The 24,136-nt window shown below is 41.5% G+C and overlaps 1 protein-coding gene across 2 annotated transcripts in view; it reads left to right on the forward strand.

Annotated features, from left to right (window-relative positions):
• Positions 1-24,136, forward strand: part of ADAMTS16 (ADAM metallopeptidase with thrombospondin type 1 motif 16) — a gene marked incomplete at both ends in the record, with an annotated part of 153,754 nt that overhangs the window by 40,894 nt on the left and 88,724 nt on the right. For both annotated transcript variants that reach the window (XM_082652312.1, XM_082652313.1), the window contains 6 exons: positions 2,270-2,469; positions 3,931-4,014; positions 6,223-6,382; positions 7,942-8,047; positions 15,326-15,463; positions 23,122-23,275. In XM_082652312.1, coding sequence (XP_082508438.1) covers positions 2,270-2,469; positions 3,931-4,014; positions 6,223-6,382; positions 7,942-8,047; positions 15,326-15,463; positions 23,122-23,275 — 842 coding nt within the window. The remainder of the gene's footprint in view (positions 1-2,269; positions 2,470-3,930; positions 4,015-6,222; positions 6,383-7,941; positions 8,048-15,325; positions 15,464-23,121; positions 23,276-24,136) is intronic.

Genomic DNA, 24,136 nt, shown 5'->3' on the forward strand with positions numbered 1-24,136 from the left:
CTAAGGCACAGTTGTGCACACAGGGCGGTACGATTACGCTGTTTGGTGGGGCTGTGTGTGCACGTGTGTGTGTGCATGTGTGCACATTTGTAGGTGTATTTGCTTCCACAGCCGTTTCAGAATCTCAGTAGATGGGGTTGGGTCGTGAGAGGCAGTTATTTGAAAAAGATACTAAACTGTACAATAAGGTTTGTGTTTGGAAAATGAAAAAAGAAGTAGCCACTGTTTTCATAATAAAACTAGGAAAAAAAAGTGCAACGAAACGCCACTTGCTGGTGGGCGGCGTCAGTGGTTGATCTGGTGCTGTTTGACTTGCCCCCGTTTCGGTCCCCTCCTGCTGGGTACATGGCAGCTCCTAGATAGGGACTGGGGGCCCTATCTAGCAGAACTGACACACAGCACCTCCAGGATCAGCATTTAATTCTCAGGACTCAGTTACTTGTGCAGGACAGTTCCATGTTGTCCATGAGGCTTGGGGCTTCCCTGGAGGAATCCTGGTCTTCTGTCTCAGTGGGGTTCACACTACAAAGATTCTTCCGTAGAGTTCAGAGAATGAGAGATTGTTCTGTGTGTTTAGGCATCTCTCTCTGGAAACGGGCAGACAAAAGCAGATTGATTTGCTTAAAATCAAAAGTGATTCTGAACCTCAGACTCATGAGTTAGCTTTCTACTTCCAGCTGCAGGCTTCACGGGTGGGTTTTGAGCTGGGACTCACGTGTTTGGGAAAATGCTGCAGGACCATATTGAGGGGGGAGTGACTTGTTTTGAGGGACTTGTCAGATCCCTGGCTAGTAAGATCACCCCCCCACCCCACCCCGGTGCTTCTGCCTCTGTTCCAATACTGGGGGCCTGGGAGGCTGCTATGCTCCTATACTGTGTCCATTTGCACCCTGTACCTATGGGAATTAAGACTAAGGGTCCTGGGACCACACGGCCAGATCTGAAATCCATTTCCAACACTTTCTAGTGAGGGATTGTGAGAAAGTTACGTTCATTCCCCATGCCTTCGTGGCCTCACTCCTACCCATGGCTGGTGTAGAGAATGAATGAGTTATACATAGACATCTCTTAGGGTGGGGATCACATCTGTGTAAATTGCATCAATGTCATCAATGCATGATGACTGCTTATTAACCTTTAGCCAGTGTAACAGTTATCCTCCGAAAGGTTCGTTTAGGTTTGGAATTATTTTAGCAGAGAGATAAAATGCAACAGACATGGGAATCAGTCAAACAAAACAGCATCTTCTAGCAGTGTGTTCCATGAATAAAGCTGGCATAGCCTTTGAATTAGTACCACCTAAATATGGGGATATTTTGAAGCTTACTTTCACCTGAAACCATTCTAACCACATTTTCTCAGGCATCCACTAAACCTAGTGATTTTTAACATAATGTTAATTTATGGATTATTAATGCCAAAACTTTTTTTTTTTTTTTTTTTGTGATACGCGGGCCTCTCACTGCTGTGGCCTCTCCCGTTGCGGAGCACAGGTTCCAGACACGCAGGCTCAGCGGCCATGGCTCACGGGCCCAGCCGCTCCGCGGCATGTGGGATCCTCCCGGACCGGGGCACGAACCTGTGTCCCCTGCATCGGCAGGTGGACTCTCAACTACTGCACCACCAGGGAAGCCCCAAAACTATTTTTAAATGGCTTACTCCAAGAGGACCGAGTACATTTTGTCTTTTCATTAAATTAGATAAATATTTGCAATACTTTCTAGGAAATTCAGTTCTGCAGTGAAGTGGATCTGTTTTGAGCAGTTTATAACCCATTGGAAATACTACAGACAAACCAGTTGTGTGTCTAGACATGGGAATCAACTTTAAAAACTTTTAGGTCATTAAAAGTCTTCAAATAAGAACACAGTATAAGACAGCACTCCTTTTTGTAATTATTAGTTTCATTGTTTTATCAATAACTCCTTTGCAGAGCCCTGTTGAACAGATCTTTATGTTCATAGTCTTTGAACATCATGCTTTTAGATAATAAGAGCTCAGAGCCAAAGTGATCTTCTTTTTGCTTTAAATCAGGACAAATTTATACAAAAGTCAATATAACAATGAATTCCATGACATGTAGACTATGCACACTTTACTTAAATGTAGTGTTCCACCTTAACACATGTTTTGCATCACAGTTTTAAGGGTTTTATGATTCGTTTTATGAACATTCATTTTTAAAATCCATTTTCTTTAGCACGAGTTCCACCACTGGTTTTGTGTGACAACTTTACATTCATTTCCTCTCTGAACGCCCCCCCTGTAGACATGCCCAAGCCTCCCAAGGAAGACCTTTTCATCTTGCCTGATGAGTATAAGTCGTGCATAAGGCACAAGCGGTCCCTTCTGAAGTCTCATAGGAACGAAGAACTGAACGTGGAGACATTGGTGGTGGTTGACAAAAAGATGATGCAAAACCACGGTCATGAAAACATCACCACCTATGTACTGACAATACTCAATATGGTAGGAATGCCCTTCTTGTTGAAGTCATGTGTGTGATTCCACCTAACGGGGTGTGTGTGTGTGTGTGTGTGTGTGTGTGTGTGTGTGTGTGTATGTTTTGTGTCCTACTTTTATTTGTGGATTTATGTCTTGTACACAAGAAATATTTTATCTGTGATAACTCCTTCACTTTTACTATGCGCCAATAAGAAGATCCTTTTTCAATCCTTCGGAGAATAAAATTCAGAGGATGAATAATTTGACTTTCTCTGTAAGCCAGTAACATATTTCAAGTTTACTGATGTCTTCATTTATCAGAAATCTATAAGAGGATGTGGAGACATCTGAGTGCAGTAAATCTGCCCATCAGCATTATATGTGAGACTTTAGATGACTGTATAGAAATACCCATCTTTTTAGGGATAGGAGTGTTCAAATATTGAATATGCATCTTTCTATCGACAAGAACAAGGAACAGTACTCCCTTTAGAAGGTTGCTGCAGAGAAGATGTGACTGTGGCAGCTTTAGTCATTAATGAAGAGTGGAGCAAGGTGTCTAAGCCCCATTCCACCCAAGTGAGACCTGCATAACAGAAGACAAAGTATGGGGTCATCAAAGTGTATTTTAACATAGTTGTGATGACAATGTTTGAAAATGTTTTATGTCCTACCTCTATAAACAGAGTACCCCTAAATGTATTTCAACTTCCCATGAAGTGGTGTGGTTGCTATTACTGTCCTCATTGTTGGTGGCCAGACCCTCGTGGTTTATGATCTCCCAGGGAACTGAGGGAGGAGGTGACACAGACTGCAGGTCTCTGATGTGTGCAAGCATTGCCTCTGTTCTGCAGAGCTTTTCCAGCATTTCTACACCTCAGTGCCACATTAGTTCCCTGCTGCTTCCCATGTCTGGTGACTTGCCCTCACTCATCACCCCATATGCCACTCGGATCACTCATTTTTACACATGTGACCATCATCCCTAATGATGGTCACATCATCCTTCCCTGATCATCTTCTCTCCACATTGTTTTCCTTCTCTTTCTTGTATCTTCTTGGTCTTTTCCCAAGAACTTCTCTTATTCTTCTGGAATATTTTGCTAGGACAGCTTCAGGAGGGCACTGCTGTGTATCATCACTATGAGTTAAAAAATAAATTAAAAGAAACAAAAAGAAACCTCCTTATGTCTAATGAGGACACTTACCAACTAGGAGGCCTGATAAGAGGTGTTTGATAAGAGGAGGAACCTGCCTCCACAGACTTCATTATTTTACTTCCAGGCACCAAGAGTAAGGATCCAACAGTTGGTATCATTGGCTGTTAGATATTCCCATACCTGTGTGTCTAGCAATGTAAGAACCTTAACCTTGCTATGTCACTGGAGAACACAGGATTGGCCTTCAGCTGTGGACTCCAGGCTAAGGGCTGGGGGAAAAGGGTGCCGTGTATAGGGACTGATGTGGATTACCTGTCCTTTTCAGGTGTCTGCTTTATTCAAAGATGGAACAATAGGAGGAAACATCAACATTGCCATTGTAGGTCTGATTCTTCTGGAAGAAGAACAGGTATTCTTTGAAACCAGTAGTTTTTTTCCCCCAGAAAAATAAATTCAAAATAATGCTTTGTTTTCCTAAATATAATTGTTCTATGGATTCTTTACTTCTCTTTCCCTTGGGGACAAAAATGTTTTAATATTTTGTGTCTAATGCAATGAGTTTCTTGTCAGTTCCTGTAATGCTTATTTGTTTTGTGTGTGTGTGTGTGTGTGATTTTTGTGCAAGAGTAGTAAGAAATACTCATCTGATTGGCTAATAAGAAAATGGAATAGAAGAGCTACTTTAAATACCCTGTTGGAAATACACTAGGAATGCAAGGTGCAAAACTTGTCCTCAGCCACTGTGAGCTTTGATGATGGAGATGAAGTGAGCCCTTTGGTCTTTTGCTAGAAGACTAACAATGTCCTGTAGCCCAGAAGTTAATTTGTACTGTGTGGCAGTGCATTGTTGTACTCTATTGCCTCCCAACTGCTGAGACTGACCTCCACCACCTTTGGTCTCGGGATTTTATTTTTGTAGAGATTCTAGGATGTCAGGCACATTCCTCTCATTGCACACAAACCCCCAGATTATGCTGGATCTTGGGAGCAGTGGGCATAAGACTGTCTGTTGCCTTCATTTCAGAACCCTGTGTGAACACACAGAGGTACCCCTCCATTCACAATAAGGACTCGTGTGAATATTCCATGGCAGAAGTAAGGGGGACGTCTTAGCCATAAAGGGCTCTCACTTGTATTTTGCCCCAAGCTGGTCATTGATTGGACCTGGGGGCGTAAACCCTGGGTCCTAGTCAGGCACCCTGCGTCCAATTTCACCCAGGCTGACATCTTCACAGAGTCTCCTGTTAGCCACAGTTGTCTTGTTTATGAAACAAATGATTTTTAGATGAAATCTGAGATCATTTATGAGATTTAAGATGCCTTCAGATTTTCAGTTTCTGGGGTGCTGCCCTCTTTCCCTGCAGGATGGGGCATGCACGGGCAGACCTGCTTCTAGCCTGAAGAGTCAGCACGATACAACTCCATTGTCTTTTGTGTGAGTGTGTCTGCAGAGGGGGTGCTGAACTAGCAGGGCTTCTCAGGTGACAGGTTAATTATTCTTTGTATTAAAACGTTTCACCTTGGAACTCATCCAAGCGGCAAAGAATAAGCGAGGTTATCATTTGATCGTACACCTGTGTTAACTTTAATTAATGCAGTTTTCCTGGAAATCACCCGCTGAAGAATGTAAGGCATGTCCCAGGGTTGATGTACAGCATTTAGCTTGGGTGCATTTGACTCTCTGGAAAGACACAATAAACATTTAAGGGGAAAACATAGTCAGTGACTGAGAGACGCAATTTCAAAGCAACACTCTGGTCATGAAAGCTTTAAACAAGTTCTTGTCCTGAAATTGAGGTATTTAACCTGGTTTTCTCTGACCATCCTTAGAAAAATATATCATACCTATAAATAAGCTTTAAAGAACTCATCTGCCTGCCAGTTTTGGGAGATGTCCTTGCCACCCACCCCCTACCCCCAGTTCTTCATTTACCAAGACTTCGGGTAGCTTTCACTCTGATCTTTCACTGCTGATCTATTAGAACTTGGTATATATGGATAAGGTGAAATGTCATCTGTATAGTTTCCTTCTAGTTCCAGCCTATTTGCTAGAGATAAAGCTTTGTCAGTTGAGCTGCCTCTTCTCATAAACATGGTGCCTCTGTAGGAAAGTGACTTGATTTAACACTGTAATAATAACTCTTAGAAGAGTTACAAATTTGAAATCTTACTTGCCCAACTTGGTTATGAAATAAACACAGCACCATCCGGGTGTGTTTTTGTGTATGTGCAAAGTCTCGTATAAACGATTCTGTTGCCTTATATAATTTTTCAGTGTTTTATAAAGACTTTGAATGTGAACATTTCATGCACAGAAGTCATCTTTCTTGGGTCATTGAAATGTGTTCAGAGTCAGCAAATACATCCCAACTGTTTTGGTACAGAACTAGAGAAATAAACATGAGTGTCTACACTGAGTCTGTACAGGTTTTATATATGACACCCTCCTTTGGATTTTAACACATAAAATGGGTAAATTAGTTTCTGCCATCCAGTTCCACCTGTGTAACTGAATCCAAGTTAGTGCTAGTTTTCTGTGATGACAGAGCCAGTAACAACTGCATGACAACATGTTTTCTTCCTGTTATCTCGGGCTCCTGGTCTGTCTCCTGCATAGCCAGGGCTAGTGATAAGCCATCATGCGGACCACACCTTGAGCAGCTTCTGCCAGTGGCAGTCTGGATTGATGGGGAAAGATGGGACTCGCCATGACCATGCCATCTTACTAACCGGCCTGGACATATGTTCCTGGAAGAATGAACCCTGTGATACTCTGGGTAAGACCCTCTGCCAGGGTTTTGAGAAACACATGTGTGCTGTGTGCCTTCAGTGGCCTAGGATATGGAGTATTTTTGCCCTCATTCCAAATCTGTAAGCTGTAGCTGCTGCTGGGTGGAATTGTAAGGAATAAACTCCCTGCCCTGTATAAACTGTGGCCAAAGAGAAGAGTATGCATTTATTCACCAAAATCAGTTCTTTCACAAGAAAAGGTCTCTCACAGATTCAAGAGCTTCTATCTCTTCTAATTTAAGAAATAATTTCTTCCATTTCTTCTTCCAGTGGTGAGAATAGGGTCAACAGATTCAAGGGTGTCTCATTCTATGAAAAAATAATAATACATTTATGACTATTTGTAGAGATACTACAACACTATTGGATCCCTGATTTTTCCATTTCTCTATGAATATCCCAATCTTAGCCATGTTCAACATGTTTATTAGGCTGGGTGTATCTTGGTGGTATTTTATAATATGATGCAAGTTTTTTATACTTTTCCAAATAGTGTAAAGCACAGTGTGATACTGAGCAAGGCTCTCCTGACCCTTTTTCCTAATTCTCCATTTCTTCCCAAGATCTTAGGGAAGAAGGGTCTTTATTACAAAAACATTCAGATAAGACTTGGTTTAATAGAGGTTAGTCCTGACTACTTGTTCCCAGAAAGCCCTGAGTGCAAGGTGGACCCTGGGCTGCCTCTGAGGACTTAGAATTCAGGAGGTTCCCACCCTGCACATGATAAGCTCACTGGGCCTAAATTGTACAAATAATGCTGTTTACACGGAAGACTTGCTTTCATTCTGGGCGCCTGGAATTTTGGCCCACTCCAGGCAGGGGTGCTATGTGACCAGCCCCCAACCAAAGGCCAGGGCTTTGTGTCTCTAATGAGCACCCTGGTGGGCAGTATTCCCCTTGTTGGAGGAATTAAGTCCGTTTGTGCGACTCCACGGCGGGAGGAAGCCCTGGAAGCTCGTGCCTGATTTCCCCGGGCTTCTCCCCAGGTGCTTGTCCCTTCTGCTGATTTTACTCCGTATACTTCCATCCCTATTAAATTACACCCAGGAGCATGATAGATGCTGAGTCCTGTGCACCCTCCTCGAAAGTCCTCCACCGTGGAGTGGCCTTGGGGACCACCTGACACCCACTCTCTACAGCACTTTTTCTCAGGCTTTTGAGAACACAGCTGTTTATAGAAAAAGGCTGAAATTCTCCATCTGCAGGGAATGCCCTCTTCAACTACGCCGCCATTGTAACCTGTAACTTGAACATTACATAGAACCATGGATTGGGAAGGGAAAACAGACCCCCTTCTCCCACATAATTCAGACCCCCTTCTCCCACATAATTCAGGTCCCTTTATATGATTGTCCAAGGGTTTCCCACATAATTCAGGGCCCTTTATATGATTGTCCAAGGGTTTCCTGTTTCATATTTCACCTGACAAAATGAGAACCAAATTTCTCTAAAGGACAGAGGTAAATACACACACATGACACACCCTCTTTCTTTATTTTACTACAATATTGCTCCCATATGTTCTTTTGATCTTTATGTCCTGTAGGATTTGCACCCATAAGTGGAATGTGTAGTAAATATCGCAGCTGTACGATTAATGAAGATACAGGTCTTGGACTGGCTTTCACCATCGCCCACGAGTCTGGACACAAGTAAGTGCATCTCCCTGGGAGGATGGAGCCTGGGGTCCTCTGCAGACTGGAAGATTGTCTAGAGATTCTGGTGCAGTAGCTCAAGCCTGTGAGGGGAATTCACACATTTGCAGCGAGAACGCCAGTAGGAAATGCTCACGTAGGCGCTTCTGTTTTATTTGAGTGTCTCGTCGCACACATTCTAAAGCTGTGGCAACACACATGTTTGCACTTTCCTCACTCCCTTCTTCCCTTCCTGCTCACACATGTGCATACAATCACAGACTACAGACTCTTCTGTCTCTGCTCCTTTGTCCTGGGTTTTGAACTTGGTCCTGTGAGCTCATCTCATTCCATGGTTAACTCCTACGGGAGGACTCCACGTGACTGAAGATGGTAACAAGCCCGCCCATTGGTAACTTACTATTCTCAAGTTTGCATTCTTATATCACTTTCAAAATTTGTAGAGATGGGTTTTGACTGGTGTGCAGGGTTTGGGACGTACAGGGAGGACAAGAGATGCAGCCTGGTGGGAGCTGGTTTGCTTCCCACATCCCCACGTTCCCACCATTGTCAGTTGTGAAATGAGGCAGCATCAGGGGGAGTGGGGAATCCGGGACTTTGGCACAGATGGATAGACACCGATGCAGGACAAACAGCTCTCAGCAATGGGTGGCATGTCATTAGGAGTATCTTTTTAAGTGAGAAGCTTACCTTTGCTCCTGTAGAATGAAACACTTCTGTCCATTACTTATAGTAGCTATTATTCTTAAATAAGATTTCTTAGTCTAATAATCTATAGGCTGCCTCACTTCGAGGCACCATCTATTAAAAAAAAAAGTTTTTCTCAGTGGGGCCCACTTGCTGATTTCCTGCAATTGCCCTGATTTATATGAGCATCAGCAGTGGTAACACAAGTGTTTTCCTGCTGGACTGAAACTGTACTTGAAGCTTCTCCTAGAAAATTCACAGCCAGGAATTACAGCTTTTCTATTTTCACTTTCATCCTCATTTTATTTGCAAATTACAAAACTTGCAGAAGGCAATGTTTGTGATTTGGTCTTTGCAAAGTTGATTTCTCCATCCCCTGTTAGAAATTGTACTGAGGCCACTCATGTCATCCCGACCTGTTCAAAGCATCTGTGTGTGTGTGTGTGTGTGTGTGTGTGTGTGTGTTTGTACACATGTGTGCCTGTCCTTAATGGGCTCTCACAGAGGCCCTGCAGACTTTGGCTCTGTGTGAACTGATGACCTGAAAGTGAAGCTTATATCTTATTACTGATCCCTTCATCATTACAGGTAATGATTGACTTTTTCAGTGCCTAGAAAATTGCACCTACACTTTACAAAGCTTTCAGTTAAGTCATAATTTTAAATAGGCTGCTAGAGTTAAAACTTCAAAAAAACTCATTATTTTAACGACATGGGGCTCTTGCTGTCCTCTGAACCATACCTGAATTTAATTAAACAATCAAAGTAAGAAATATTTAAGTCATCAAGGGCTGAACAAATCAGCATTAGATAAGCCGTTGAGATTCAGGCCCCTGGTGCGTCCAAGACGAGGCTCTCAGTCTTCCAGTCAACAAGGATTCGTGTTTGCTTTTATTTTTTTCTTAGAAGTCAAGTATTAATATTTCCTTTCATCACTAGGGCTGGGTGTAGATGGAAAAAGAATTTCTTCCAAACAAGAGAAAAGTGTTTTTACTTGCAAGTGAGAATACAGATGGGAGGAAGGAAAGGAACTCTAGATTTGGATGCAGGCAAGTCCCACTCCTGATAGAACTGACCTCCAGGAAATGATCAGCTCCTTCTCCAGCACCTGCTGCTTAGAGAATATTGTACAAGAGTCAGGAGGACTGAGAGCTCTGAGTGTTTGACATCACCCGTGAAATAGCTTCTGATCATATTGAGGAAATAGGAAATACATGTGGGATACATACATGTATACATACATGAGGAAATAGGAATACATGTGTGATACATGTATTTATGGGAGACATAAAAAGCACGTGCTAATTGCCAAAATAAGTGATCATAATAGTACTAATAGTAATAATAACGCTAATACGTGCTCTTTGTGGAGTAGTTTCACATGTAACTCTAAGCCTGGAAACCCCTGGGGATGATCTCTTATCTTCCCTTCACTAGCTGGGCAAGTAGCCTGGGCTGAACATTCAGCACAGGAGGCGTGGAGGAGCTGCAAGGGGTCAGAGGTGAGCTGAAGGGGGCGTATTTCTAACACATTCTTAGCTGTGGCAACTGCATCAAATGAGAGGGGCCGCAGCAGGAAAGATTCAGCAACCCAGCTCTGTGCAGTTCAGGTGAATTGAAAACAAACAACTTTATTCAGTTTATTCATTTAAGAACTATTATTACTTGGAGAAGGAATCCTAAGTTTAATGCATGGATCAAACAGCATGCCTTCCTCTTATCCTTGGCAAAGAGCTCTAAGCAGTCAATTTCTGAGCCCTGTACCTTAAGAATTAAAAAATAATTTTATATTTATAAGTTGTAAAACATGCTGTTTCACAGATGAATCTTACTTCTTCAGTTTTACATTCAGAGGACACTATTAAGGTGGAGGAGTACTTCTCTGTGCCTTTCAGCCACAGGTTTCCTAACCTTTAACTCAAAGAAAGATGCAGTTCATGCCCAGCTAGTTTCTTCTACGAGGTTCAGTTCTTTTTATCCTAAAACATCTTGTGGTTTCTACTGGAGAATCTGACCTAAAGATAGGAATTGCTAAGAGCCAGTGTTTGGATCTGTGTTGGGAAGGGGAAAAGAGGGTCTGGAGCTGAAAGTGAGGATGTGTGCTTTCCCTTAGTGTGTGGGACTGAGCCGGGACTGGTGCAGGGCCGGTTTCCTGCTTGTATTAAATCATTTGTCACAGGATGTGTGGTTTCCTAGATGCAGGTGTTGAAGAACCGGCACAGACACACTGAGGGTTCAACTACACGTTTTGAAGAGTATGCCATCTGGGCATGGATCCATTTGAAAAATTCTCATTTGTCAAAGGAAGTCATGCCATGAGATGGGTAGGGCCCTGGGACTCGTATTCTAGATACCCTGTGGTTCTCTGGCAGCCTGACAGTGACCAGGCTGCATCTCCTGATCTCCTCTTACGTGGGTTTCCATATGCAAAACCCGTAGAGCCTGTGAGACCTCAGCAGGTGTGTGCAGGTGCAATTTAAGTTGCATTGTTTGAGCTGAACATTCCTTGTATATAAAGTCAGCTTAAATACTTAATTTGCATGATCATTTTAGACCATCAAGACAATATTAAACATACTTACTGTGCTCAGGAGTATTCATGATCCATCGTTCTGTCCCCTATCTTTTCCACTACTTACTGACCCATTCACCAGGGACAATTTGCATTCTGCCAGCAAAGCACTGTGTAGTGTTCTATAAAATGACTAGTGATCCGTGCCCTTCAAAGCCTAAAGAAAGGTAAGGTAGGCATGGCATGCAAGGGGTCAAGCAGTGAGGGCTGTAGGCATTTCAAGAGATGCAAGGAAAATCAGGGAAATCTTCTGGAAAGAAACAGAGTTGGTGTGCTGATACCATTCAGCGCAACCATATTCAGCTGGTGATGTTAGACTCCCTTTCAAGCATTTGATGGTGATGTGTGCACCTCACTGATTTATGACTGTGCTCTGTCATCAACCTGAGCCCCTACAGCTGGGGCAGGGAGGTGCTGGGTGATTTTAAGGATTTGCGGAATATTAAAGCAAGTGGCTGCTTAAAGATCACCTGGTCTGGTGATTGTCAGACTGCCCCCTAGGGAGCTCCAGCATGTTGGAGCATCGTTTCTTACAAATTTTATTTCCTGTCATTCCTCCTAAGATTTTTGTTTGTTTCTGTGTCCAGAAGGTATTTGAAAACCATTGACCCTTGGCTGAACTGCCTCCTCACCCCCCTACACACACACACACACACACACACACACATGCACAAAATATGTATACAAGTGATATCTGACATCTAGGTGTTGAGAGATTTGATCAAGACCACATTTGAATCTGGGAAAGATACATTTTGAATTTTCCTTTTTGATATGCATGGTGCCAGGTATTCTGAACAGTTTAAGAGGAAGGTTTTATTATCCCATTTTATAGGTGAGGAAACTGAGGCTCAGGGACTTGAGAAATTTGCCCCAAATCAACCCACTTGTGAACGACAGGATCAAGACCTGATGGAGGTTCCCCCGCCTCCACAGCCTGTGTTCCCCCAGGTTATCTGACCTGCCCTGGCCCTGAGAGTCCCACATGACTGCTGTCCCCATGTCCACTTCCCGTCTCTCAGGGAGGATGGGTTTGCTTCTTGAAAAGCCTGCATCAGGCTCTGGACAAGTAGATCCTACCTGTGGTGCTATCATCACCTCCAGGGTGTGATTTACCATCCAGATGACTTTGACCCATCGTTGCTTTGAAGGGTTTCTCCTTTCCTTGACCTACTGCTGTCTGATCAGCTTAAAATATTGGTACAACCTCTAAAAAAGCTTGGCTGTTCATCATTCTGGGTATATCATTAGTAATAAAGAAATACTTGCTGATGTAATTGAATAACTCAAGAAAATTCTATAGAAGACATTAAGAGCATCTGATACAGAATATAATTCTCAAGTCCAAATTAATCTGAAATTATGTTTACATTTGGGTATTTGAGTTGTTGTTGTAGCTGGAAGGTTGTTCTTTATTCATTCAACAAACATCGGTGGAGCACCTGTCACGGACTAGTGAGTCCACCTGCACTCGGGCTCTGAGCATTGTTAAGAAGAGCCCCTGTAGATAAGGAAGAGAAAAAAGTGCATTGTTTTAACATGTAGGGTGATAACCACTTTGAATAAAGTATTGTGAGTCATGGAAGCAAAAAAAAAAAAAATGTCTGGTAATGTATAACTTGAATAGTAATTTTATTTCTTAGTTGCCAAATACCAACCTTATCTTCAAAATGTGCCCTATTCATTCTTCCATGACTTATTAATGTTAATATCAACTGTGATTATCGTGTGGTATTTTCATGCCACTGTGCTAACACCCACAACAGTGCAGAATATGGGATTTGTACTGCTTGGAAAAGCAACTCGAGACATAGTAGTGCTGAAGTTTGGGTGGGCATCAGAATCACGTTATTGTGTTAGGATTCACCCAAATGCCAGAGCCTAACCCCCAACTTACTAAATCAAAAATCTAACAGGGTGGGCTTTGGGGAGGCACATGTGTGGTGCATTTCCCAGATATTCTGATACTCAAAAAAGTCTGAGAATCACTGAAAATGCCTTAGATGAAAATGGTTAAGACCAAGGTGTCCCCAGATCTGGGATGTTGTGGCTTTGAATTCCTTAGAAATGTAGGCAGAAGTGGTAGCAAATTCATCTAGGGCACTCGCAGGACCCAAATTTGTCTTCTTATATTCAGGTCAAGGGCCAGCCAGGGGAGGGTACTTTGTTATTTCGTTTTTATCACTTTCTCCCCAAAGCAGCCTCTGCGTGAATCCTCTCCATCACCGTGGCACATTTCTCCAGCCATGTGGTTACCCTCACCTTGATTGATTGCTTCTAATAGAACTTCAGAGAATGGGTGGAGGCCGAAATGACCACAACTACATCATCCTTGGTACTGAGCAGGAATTTTGCAGAAATTCGACAATGTTTGTGTGCCAGATTTCCTTGGACACACCCTTCAATCACGCTCCGGGTACACTATTGCACGGGTCCCGCCTGGGCTCTGACGTCAGAGTATCGGGTTCCAGTCTGGACTCTGAGACCCTGGACAAGCCTGTCTCCAGCCCTCAGTCTTGCTGTCATTGTAGGCTTGTAGGCTTGTAGTAAGATTCGGGTTAGAAAATATAGATAATGTGCTTAATATCTTGTCTGAAAAATAGTGCTTACAAATGGGAGTTGTCATTTTTACTGATATTATTAAACAGCTCTAAGAAGAAACAGTTAAGTCTTCAACCTCGGACACAAGTGCAGATTCCCTGGCCCCCTTTTGGAGCCCACTTCCCCTGGGTTGGTGTCTCCTATCCCTGTGACCCTCCCTCCATTCATCCTGGGATTCTTGGTGGCAGAAAGCCCACAGATGCAGTAACCCACCTTTCCTTCTTTGCTTTCTCCCCTCTTGCTTTTCCCCTGCCTTCTGTATCCCACTCATTCAGAACTGCTCTCTGGGAATCCATACAGTGATCGGGTGGGTACCAGACATTAATGGCCAAAAATGGCTTGACTCTCCAAGGATGTATCTACCCTAATGGGAAGTCTTCAATGTCACGGAGCTCCCAAATTCCGGAGGCTTTCTTCCCAAGGTAGTCATTTGTGCTCTTCTGAGGTGGGTGAAGATGGTAACATGAGGCTATCCCACAGGGCTAGCTTTAGGAAGTTAAGAAGAAGAGCCTACTTGGTGGGGAGAGGTAGCATCTCAGTCAATGGGATTCGTATAGGTGCAAGGCTGCAGTTTTCTCGAGTGACAGTAAGGGGTTGCTGTTGGCATTGTAGGATTTGAACATCTGCAAAGGACCCTATTAAGAGGTCCCATAGCCACTGTAGCCTGAGGTGTTTCCATATACTAAGCTAGGGCTGGAGCCCCAAAGTGCTCTGGTTTCAGTCAAGAGTAACAGACGTACCTTCAAACAACGCCTGCAGATAAACGCCACCACAGCTACTCACGGGAGTTCCATGGCGTCACTTCCTCCAAAGGGAAGTAGGGAGTCTGGTCAAGTACTGGCCTGCTGTCACAGCCTCCAGCAGTGAAGACCTAGCACGAGCTGGATCAGCACTGGGTGTAGGGACAAAATGTCAGCACCACCAAGAGGGGCGGTAGTGGTTTAGTCGTTCTTAAATTGTGTAAACATCACACTCCCCTGTGGAGCCTGCATTTGTGTTTCTTACAAACACCTGGAAATCCTGACCATGGCTGGTGAGCAGCAAAGAGTGTAGAGAGAGAAGAAAGCAATAAGAACATCATCAGCTTTCTCAAGATCAAATAAACTGCCCTCTACATCCCACTGGAAATGCTTTTTTATAATTAAAATGTCTGCCTTTGGCAGACATCTGGACATGTGCTCTGTTTTGATGTAGGTGTACACTTTCAAACAGCTGGACAAATGGTAGTTCTCCAGGAGAGGTCTGTGACCTCATGGATATTCTCCCCTGTTTGGCTGTTAGGACTCTTTCTTCTGCCTGCCTAGCATACAGGAGAAGGGGGGCCTTCACATTGTTGACTTGTGTTTGTTAGAGTGTGTTAGACAGTTGAAACTGCTATTTGTTTTGAAAGACCCGTTTCTTTCTCTCTCTCATAGCTTCGGCATGGTCCATGATGGAGAAGGGAACGTGTGCAAAAAGTCTGAGGGCAACATAATGTCCCCTACGTTGGCAGGACGCAATGGGGTGTTCTCCTGGTCACCCTGCAGCCGCCAGTACCTGCACAAATTTTTAAGGTATGAACCCCTAAAGCTGGTTGTGTATCTCTCTGTGCCTTTGATGTTCACTGCTGGGTCAGCCTAATCCTGTCCAAGAAGCCCCAGACCCAGGTGCCCCTTCCGCAGATGGTCCCCATTTAAAGGCATCTGGAGACATTCATTTGACCAAGGAGTTTGCCAAACACTTTCTCAGAGCCTCAATTTCTGCAAGCTTAATCTGACCTCATTTGCCCTTTAGAGTCAAAAGAATCCCTTAAGATACTTAGCAAACCAAAGTATTTGTCACTACCGTTTGTTTTTTTTTTGTTTTTTTAATTCTTACTTCTATAACCAGACATTTTCAGTCCATGATTTTTTTTAATTTTTTAATGTTTAAATATTTTCTTGTAGTTTTATTGAGATATAAGTGACATACCATGAATTATTATTATGTTTTTTTACAAAATACATTTCTCATTAGGAGGAAAAAAAAAAAGAGTATATAAACCTTCACCTGGGTCTAAAATCCTATAATTTTAAGAATTATTTCTGGAAGGTTTCATCATAGCTCTAATTCATTTAGGGTATAGAACATTAAGGAGGTACAGTTTGACCCCCTGAAAAAGAGATCGTCAGTAGATTTTAAAATTTTAGAGAAATAAGGGACTTTAAGAAACATTTTTAGATCTGCTAGTAAAGTGGATTATCCCCCTGGTTTCCTCTCTTTCTTTCTTATTTTTTCAGTAGAGCCCCTCTTCTTTTTTTTTCTGCTGCACAAATTAACCCGTCTTGTTTCTAGAACATCATTTGAGCAGGATCTCAGGCCTATTTCTGTTGGTTTTACTCACCACGTTCTGTTCATTATCCTATGGATGGTTCCCTGTGCTCACCTGAGGCAGTGAGTGCACAGCTGGTTTCTCTTTCTTGCTGCCTCTTCCATCACTTCCAGACCTCATAACACATCTTCAGAGCTGCGTCCTGACTACCAGCCTTGGGGGCTCCAGCCTGCAGCTGTGGTCCTTCCTCACAGCCTTACTTTGAGACCTCAGCTGAGATATTTTACCACTTAAAGGAACGATGACTGCTTTCCATATTTTGTGCTACCCAGGAAGAGTGAGAATTTTGTAGATAATATCTGTACCCTGGTAATATAAACCTATATTCTAGGAATATACACTTGATCATTTTTTTAATTTCTATTACCCAAAAGACAATGTTCACATGACACAATCAGTCCTTCCAACATTTGCTGTGCCCTGTATGGTGTTCTCTTGGAGTCAAGTTGGGGATTGTTAGCACTTGTTTTAGCTTTTTCATGCACCTGTTCAAATGTGCGTGCGTGTGTGTGTGTGTGTGTGTGTGTGAAGGACTCTGCTTTCCCTAATAAAGAAGATAATTCACTTTAGCTCACAATGCTCTTATTTGTATTAACAAGGAAATTTTTGAGTTTTCTATATCCCAAATCCTTTCTATAAACTTCTACATTCTTTTCTTAAAATTTTACTTCTTTTTCATCTTAATGGCTATGATGAAGATATATAAACATTTTTAAATTTTTCGAAATATCCTCTGACAACTTGAAAATCCCAGGGATGCAAAGTATGGGCATGCAGTGAGAATCAGCATCATGAAAGCGTCCAGAAAAAGTTTTTAAACTGCCAAGAAATATAGGAAAACTCACAGAAAGGAAATAGTTATAGGCTTAGAGAATAATTGTTTTGATGACATTAAATATGGGCTGTAATCTTCAAGTCAGAATATGATCCTGAGAATACTTATTAAGATTCTGGAGTTCAAAGACATTTTGTCCAGTGATACTGGAATGGTTAAACATATGCTGAAGTATGCTCATTTGTTTTTGTGCCAATCAGTAAAACCCTTCTGTAGCCATGCAGTAACAAACATTTATTTTCAGGGACTTTACTGGTTGTTTTGGACCACATAATAATAAAAATGCAAGATTTTACATGCTCCCAAATTGGATTTCTCAAAAGATTAAATTTTCTACGATAGCCTTTCATTGTCAAATTCACTCTTAAGATTAATTGTACTTGAGATGTCTAGTTGTGAATTGGACATGTCCCCAGTGCATCAATCCTGATTTTTCGTTGGCTTAATGAACCTGAGACCATCTTTTATATGTTTGCTGACTTCCTGATTTGTAAGTAATCAAAATACTGTTATATTCTCCACCAATTAGTTGGCAATTTGGACATGATCCCAACAGTGAGTAAGGATAAACAGCCAACTTTACAAAGATGAATCTGTTCTCCTTTAGGATCAGCCTAGCATTGGGTACACGGAAAAAATATATATAATAAGGGAACTCAATTAGCCTGAAGTTGTCAGCACAACTTTTCTCTATACTCGGTAGAGTCAAGAAGGACAGATATGTTTTTGCAGTAAATTCCTCAACCTCATCAATAAAGACATATGTCATTTCCTATGGGCAGACACAGACCTCATCACATTCACTCATGTCTGTATCCGGGAGGCCTAAGACTTAGGGAAATTTTAGCTCATTATTTTAAACTTAATGACAACATGGACTCATCTTCAATTTGCTTTTTAAAAACTTGAATCATGCACTTCTGATCAGTGATCACACCTCCCCGCTTGTCATATGACTCTGCATCCATACATGAGAAAGGTCATCATAGGAAAGCAGGAATTTGAGGGATGCCCTGCCATACCCCCGACCACCCTGTCAATGGGAAAACTTGATTTGGCCTGAAAGAGTATGTTTTGGGGCATAAAAGAAATAATACATTACAGTTCACATCTTGCTCTGCTGTATAATGTTCGTCTTAAGAAATATAAACCAGCAAGTCATGGCTGAGTGCAGTTTCTGGGAGACTGGAGAATGGGCACTGCCGTATCGTTGATCAGCAAGCGAATCAGAGTTCATGTGCCGATCAGGTCTTCATCACTATGCCGGGGAAGGCCTTGACCTTGGCAGCTGATATAACCTATAATCCATTGTCTCTCTTGGAAAAAGAGGGGATACAAGTAAAAGAACTCTCGAGCTCTTTAACATTTTATGGTTCATGAATCAGAGTGGGAAGAGGACTTTGAAATATTGTTGCAGAACCTCTGGCCTTGCCTTATTTCCTTCATTGACGTTGTATATGTAGTTAAACACATATATAGAAAAGTACAAAATTATGAGCATATAACTCAGTAACTTTTCACACAGTGAACATTTTAGTGTAACTTCTACCTAGATCATGATATGGAGCACGTTACAGTAGCCAAGTCATGGAAACAGTCTAAGTGCCCTTCAATGGATGGAAGAGTAAAGAAGGTGTGAGATATATGATGTATATGTGGTATTTATATGTGTATATGCACTGTATCTAATTATATCTCTCTATCTATCTACCTGTCTACCTATCTACACACACATTGTAATATCATTCAACCATGAGAAAGAAGGAACTTCTGTCATTTGTGACGACATGGATGGTTTTTGAGGGCATTATGCTGAGTGAGATAAGTCAGAGAAAGACAAATACTGCATGATCTCACTTATATGTGGAATGTTAAAAAGAAAATCAAACTCTTAGAAACAGAGAGTAGATTGGTAGTTTCCAAGGGCCAGGTGAGTGGGAGAGAGGTAATGGGTGAAAGTGGTCAAACTTCTAAAGATTAGGTGAATGAGTTTCTGGGACTGTCATGTACAGCATAGTGACTACAGTCAACAATACTGTATTTTATAGCTGAAGTTTACTGAGAGAGTAGATCTTAAAAGTTCCCACTACCAAATAAAAGTTCTAACTTTGTGAAGGGATGGATGTGTGAACGAACCTAAAAAAAACATGGAACACCTCTCTCCCCCCCAGAATACGCTTCCCCAATGCCGTCATCACCTCCCTCTTCCCCACAGACAACCATTCCTCTGACACAGACGCCACCGTAGACAGTTTTGTCTGGTTTTGAACTTACTATGAATGGAGTCATGAGTTATGTGCTATTTTGTGTCTGGGGTCTTTAGCTAAATATTTTGATTTTGAGATTCATCCTTATTTCTGCATAAAAATATGATATTCATTTACTTATTTTTAATTGTGTGGCTATGCTCCAACTTGTTAATCCATCCTGTTAGTGATAGACATTTGCATTTCCAGTATTTGACTATTATAAGAAATGTCACTGTAAATATTCTTTTGGTTTACACATATATCTCTGAGTATACGGAGCAGAGAAACTTTGGGGTCATAAATATATATGTACAGTGTCAGTAGACACTGCCAAGTAGCTTTCCTAAGTGGCTGTGCGAAGTTACAATCCCACAAGCACTTATGAATATTCAGATTGTTCCACAATCTTGCCGACACTTGATCTCGCTGGTCTTTTTCATTGTGGCCAATCTTGTGGGTCTGGGTGGTGGATCAAAGTGGTAATTAATGAGATTGAACACCTTTTCACATTTTAAAGCCTACTTTAGAAACCTCTTTAGTGAAGTGTCTGTTCAAATCTCCTGTGCATGTTTTTGAAATTAAACTCCTTTATTTTTCTTATCTCTTGTTGGGAGTACTTTATATATACTGAGTAGGAACACTTTGTGCATTACCGGAAATATGTATTGCAAATATCTTCTTTCACTCTATGACTTAGTATTTACACAGTATTTACACTTTTAATGGTGTCTTTTGATAAACAGAAGAGTTTTCTTATGTTTTTAAGGGAGTCCAAATTATTCATATTTTTCCTTTAGGATTAGCACTTTCTGTACACCACTGGAAAAAAACTCTGCTTACCCCAGAGCCATGAATATATTCTTCCACAAGCTTTGTTGCTTTGCTTATCACATGTAGGCCACCTGACTTTTGTGTAGGGCATGCAGCAGAGTTCACACATATTTTGTCCTGGTGGATATCAGGTGATTGTAAACTGGCTGCAATGCTTTTGCTTCATGCACCCACACCCTGTTGTATCCCTGTGCCCACCTCACTGACTCTGGGCTTAGCTGTGTGACCTGCTTTGGATGAGGGGACAAGTGCAAACACGCCCAAGCATGAGCCCAGCCAGAAGAATCAGGGGTGGGATCTTCTCATGGCTCTTCAAATGCGATGCTGACCAGAGCCGACTTTCACATCACAGTGTTGACGTGTGTGTTGCTGTGTCTCCCCCTGCATGGGACCTTCCAGGCCCCTAGTCTGTGCACTGGACCAGGCAGGCACCTCATCCTCAGGGCCATGTACAGATTCTCTGTGGCTCCTTTGAAAGTTTTGTTTTCAGGTTACTTTTGACATTTTTCTGTGATTTTGGTTTTCTGTAGAATTTCTTTCATGTACCCACGTGTTTTTCTTTTTCTTTTTCCTGCTTGGGGTTTTAGAACTGCTTACATCTGTGGTTTATTGTCTTTCATCAGTTTTTGAAAATGTTCTGACATTTTATCTACAAATATTGGTTCTGACCCTTTCATTCTGTCTTCTCCTTTTTGGATTCCAGTTGTGTAAGTGTTAGAACTTTTCACAATACCTCACATACATATTTTGTATATATTCATTCTCTGGTGAAATTCTCCATCTTAACCTCTATTTTCTCAAAGCTAATAACCATAATAATTTTAAAGTCCATTTCTGACTACTCCAGTATCTGGATTCCAGTATCTTGTGCATTCTCTTGGGTTTCAATATTTTGGTCTCATCTCCCAATACATTTGGTAATTTTGAACAAATGAAGGATATTGTTAATGAAAAAATTAAAGACAAGATAGAGCCCCGAATGATGTTATCTTTTCTTTCTAGCAGACAGGGCAGTTGCAGTTTATCAGTAAGTCACTTTGGGGTTGAGCTGATGTCATCCCGGCATTCGGTCTTCCTAAACCGGCCTTTCACGTTATTTCTTTACTCCTTCAGCAAAGACCTAGTATGACTTCCGTGAAAATTTTGTTTACCAGGGTTGACCCACAATTTCAATCTTTATCTCCCAGCCCCACCAGATTGCCAACACCTTGCTCAGCTTCTCAGCCTCGTAAGGACCACTTTCTACTCGGCCACTAGGCTCCTTAGCATCTTTTTATGACTCATTAAATTCCTTGAGGAGAAAAATATTACTGGGTGTTGGGTTCACTTCTCTACTTTCCTTTGCTCTGGAAATGTTCATCCTTCATGTTCTTTTTACTTTGATAGGCTTCTGATGCCTGTAGAACAATCAGTCTCATACGTGCTGGTCCACCATAGTTAAAAGTGGAAGTCCTCTTTGAATTAAATTTTAAGGATGAATAAAAAATAATAGGTTCCATTTGATCAAACTATAAAAAAATCCTGAATCTGTGAACTTTAAAAAGTTTTTGTTTTTCAATCTCTTGCTTGGGTTCATCAATGTAGCTGACTTTTCTTAGTTTCCTTTCTATGCAATGGGAATAGTATTGCCAACCCTGATGTAACTTTAGAGAGATAATGGGGAACATCTAACTAGTATATAGGAATCATTTGAGATCATTAGAGAGAGGTGCTATGGAATTCCAAAGTTGCCAAATCACTCCTGTCATGGAGTGTTAGTTATGCTTTTATTCATTTTTCTCTACTTATAGACCCTTACATCATGATCATCGTAGCAGTAATAGAAAGATCATCTATTCAACACTCACAGTGAGCAAGTCACTGCTCTTAGCACTTTCCTAGCCTTTGATTTAATCTATTAAAAGGCTTGTGACCTCCTTGCATGTATGTTTAATGTCCTGTCCACAGTGACTGGTGCCCTTCCTCATGTTTTATGTATGTGGATATTAATTAAGGGCACACATGCATCAGTGGGCTCCAAGGCAATAGAATCTGGGGCCCGGGTCCTGGAGACTGGGGACAGAAAGATTCCGATCAAGGTGGACAACCACACAAAGAAAAGTTTGGGGATGCTTAGGCAGATCTACTGTTGTTAAGTTTATTGTGATTACAGAGGTGTTTTGTTTTTGTTTGTTTTTGCTTATTGAAATTTATAAATAAGATTTAGTTGCTATTTGCAAACACTTGTTTCCCCTCCCTCCGAATGCAAAATTTATACCAAAGCCTGTCTCTGGTAGGAAAGAGGATACCCTATTTGTAGAGGAAGAAATCATTAGTTGGCCTTTAGTCCATCTTCTAGGGAACTTAAGGAGAATTAATTTTCTTCTTGACTTTGGAATCTAGTCAGAAATCAGCCTGCGTATAGAGCATTTCTGGTGGAAATCATTGCAATGCTCCATGTGGAAGCTGGAAGCTATTGTGCAGGAAAGGAAGGAAGGACGGAAGAAAGAAAATTCCAGCCTTTGAAATTGGCTGATTGTGTTTTGCTGTTTACAGTGCTCATTTCATCTTTTTATTGTTCCTGGCAAGAAGTGTACTTTTTAAGGTGTCTGTTATAGAAGCTCCTCACATCGAACATCTGGTTGTATTATCCCATTTCACTCTCCCCATGATAGGTTTAAGAAATCCGATGAAGAACAAATTGCCTCCCTGGAAAAGGTGAAACATATTATGAACAATTTCAGAAAATGTGGCCTCTGTATTTTAAGAGAATTAAGATAAATGTTATATTGGACCTCAGGAGAAAAATGTCCCCTCTTCTTTATACAAGACATGCGGTAAAATTGCATGAGAAAGGAAAGGCATGATTGAATTACGTGTAATTACATGTAATTCAATCATTGAATTACGTGTTTGAAGTTACATCTTTGGTAATTTCTGGCATCACCAGCAGTTCCTCTGTTTTAGCACTGCCCAAGCTACATGCCTTGCGGATCAGCCAAAGCCTGGGAAGGAATACAAGTATCCCGAGAAGCTGCCGGGAGAGTTATACGATGCAAACACACAGTGCAAGTGGCAATTTGGAGAGAAAGCCAAGCTCTGCATGCTGGATTTTAAAAAGGCAAGTGACTGCTGGCAGATGTTCAATGTAGAATTCTTCATAAAACCGTTTTATTCAGTGAAGCTGACATTGATGTATTCTGCGTTTATTGGGTACCTACCAAATGTCAAATCCTGTATGTTAGGGCTGGTCCTATATAACAGGAAACACATGTTTTACTGGCAAAGAAAATGACGGTGGATACTGTTGTGGGGATCAGTTTCCTCTCAAGTACTGACTTGGCCTGTTGGGTCAGTTCTTTCTTTCTGATTTATCATGTGGGAGCTCAGCAAGAACTCTTGGTTGGTGTAAGATGGCAAATTAATACACTGCATTCCTTTCAAATGGTATTTAAGAAACAATGTCCCCCCCACCCCCTTACCTTCCTCAGATATAGACAAAATTTACTAGAAAGCAGTAGCCTATCTCAGACTTCTGATTATTAAATTCCTCAAATTAAGTGTTTCTAGAGAAGTCTTTCATAGAACTCCATTGACCCCAGGGACACCAGAAGACTGGTTTCCTCATATAAATTACTCATATAACACAGAGACATGTGCTCTCGCTAGACAAGGGAAAATCAAGATTTCACAGCTTGCCCTACTAAACCACTAGGAAAGCTACCCATAAATTAAATGAAATTAACTATTTTTGAGGTTTCTTTTATTCTAGTTTATAATGAAATCAAGAGAAAAATAGACAAAAATATATAGTCTTCCAGAAACCTCCAACATTTCAGAATGCACTGGGAATATTCCCAATTTCAATCTAATGTGATAATCTTCTTTCTTCTAAACTAAAGTAGCTCTCCCCCCAAAAGTCAATTACTGCCATGTGCCAGAACTGGATTCTTATCTCCTCAGCTGGGTAATCTCAGCTGGG

The sequence above is a fragment of the Grampus griseus genome (genome assembly GCF_964374135.1).
Source record: "Grampus griseus genome assembly, chromosome: 3".
NCBI classification, from domain to species: domain Eukaryota; kingdom Metazoa; phylum Chordata; class Mammalia; order Artiodactyla; family Delphinidae; genus Grampus; species Grampus griseus.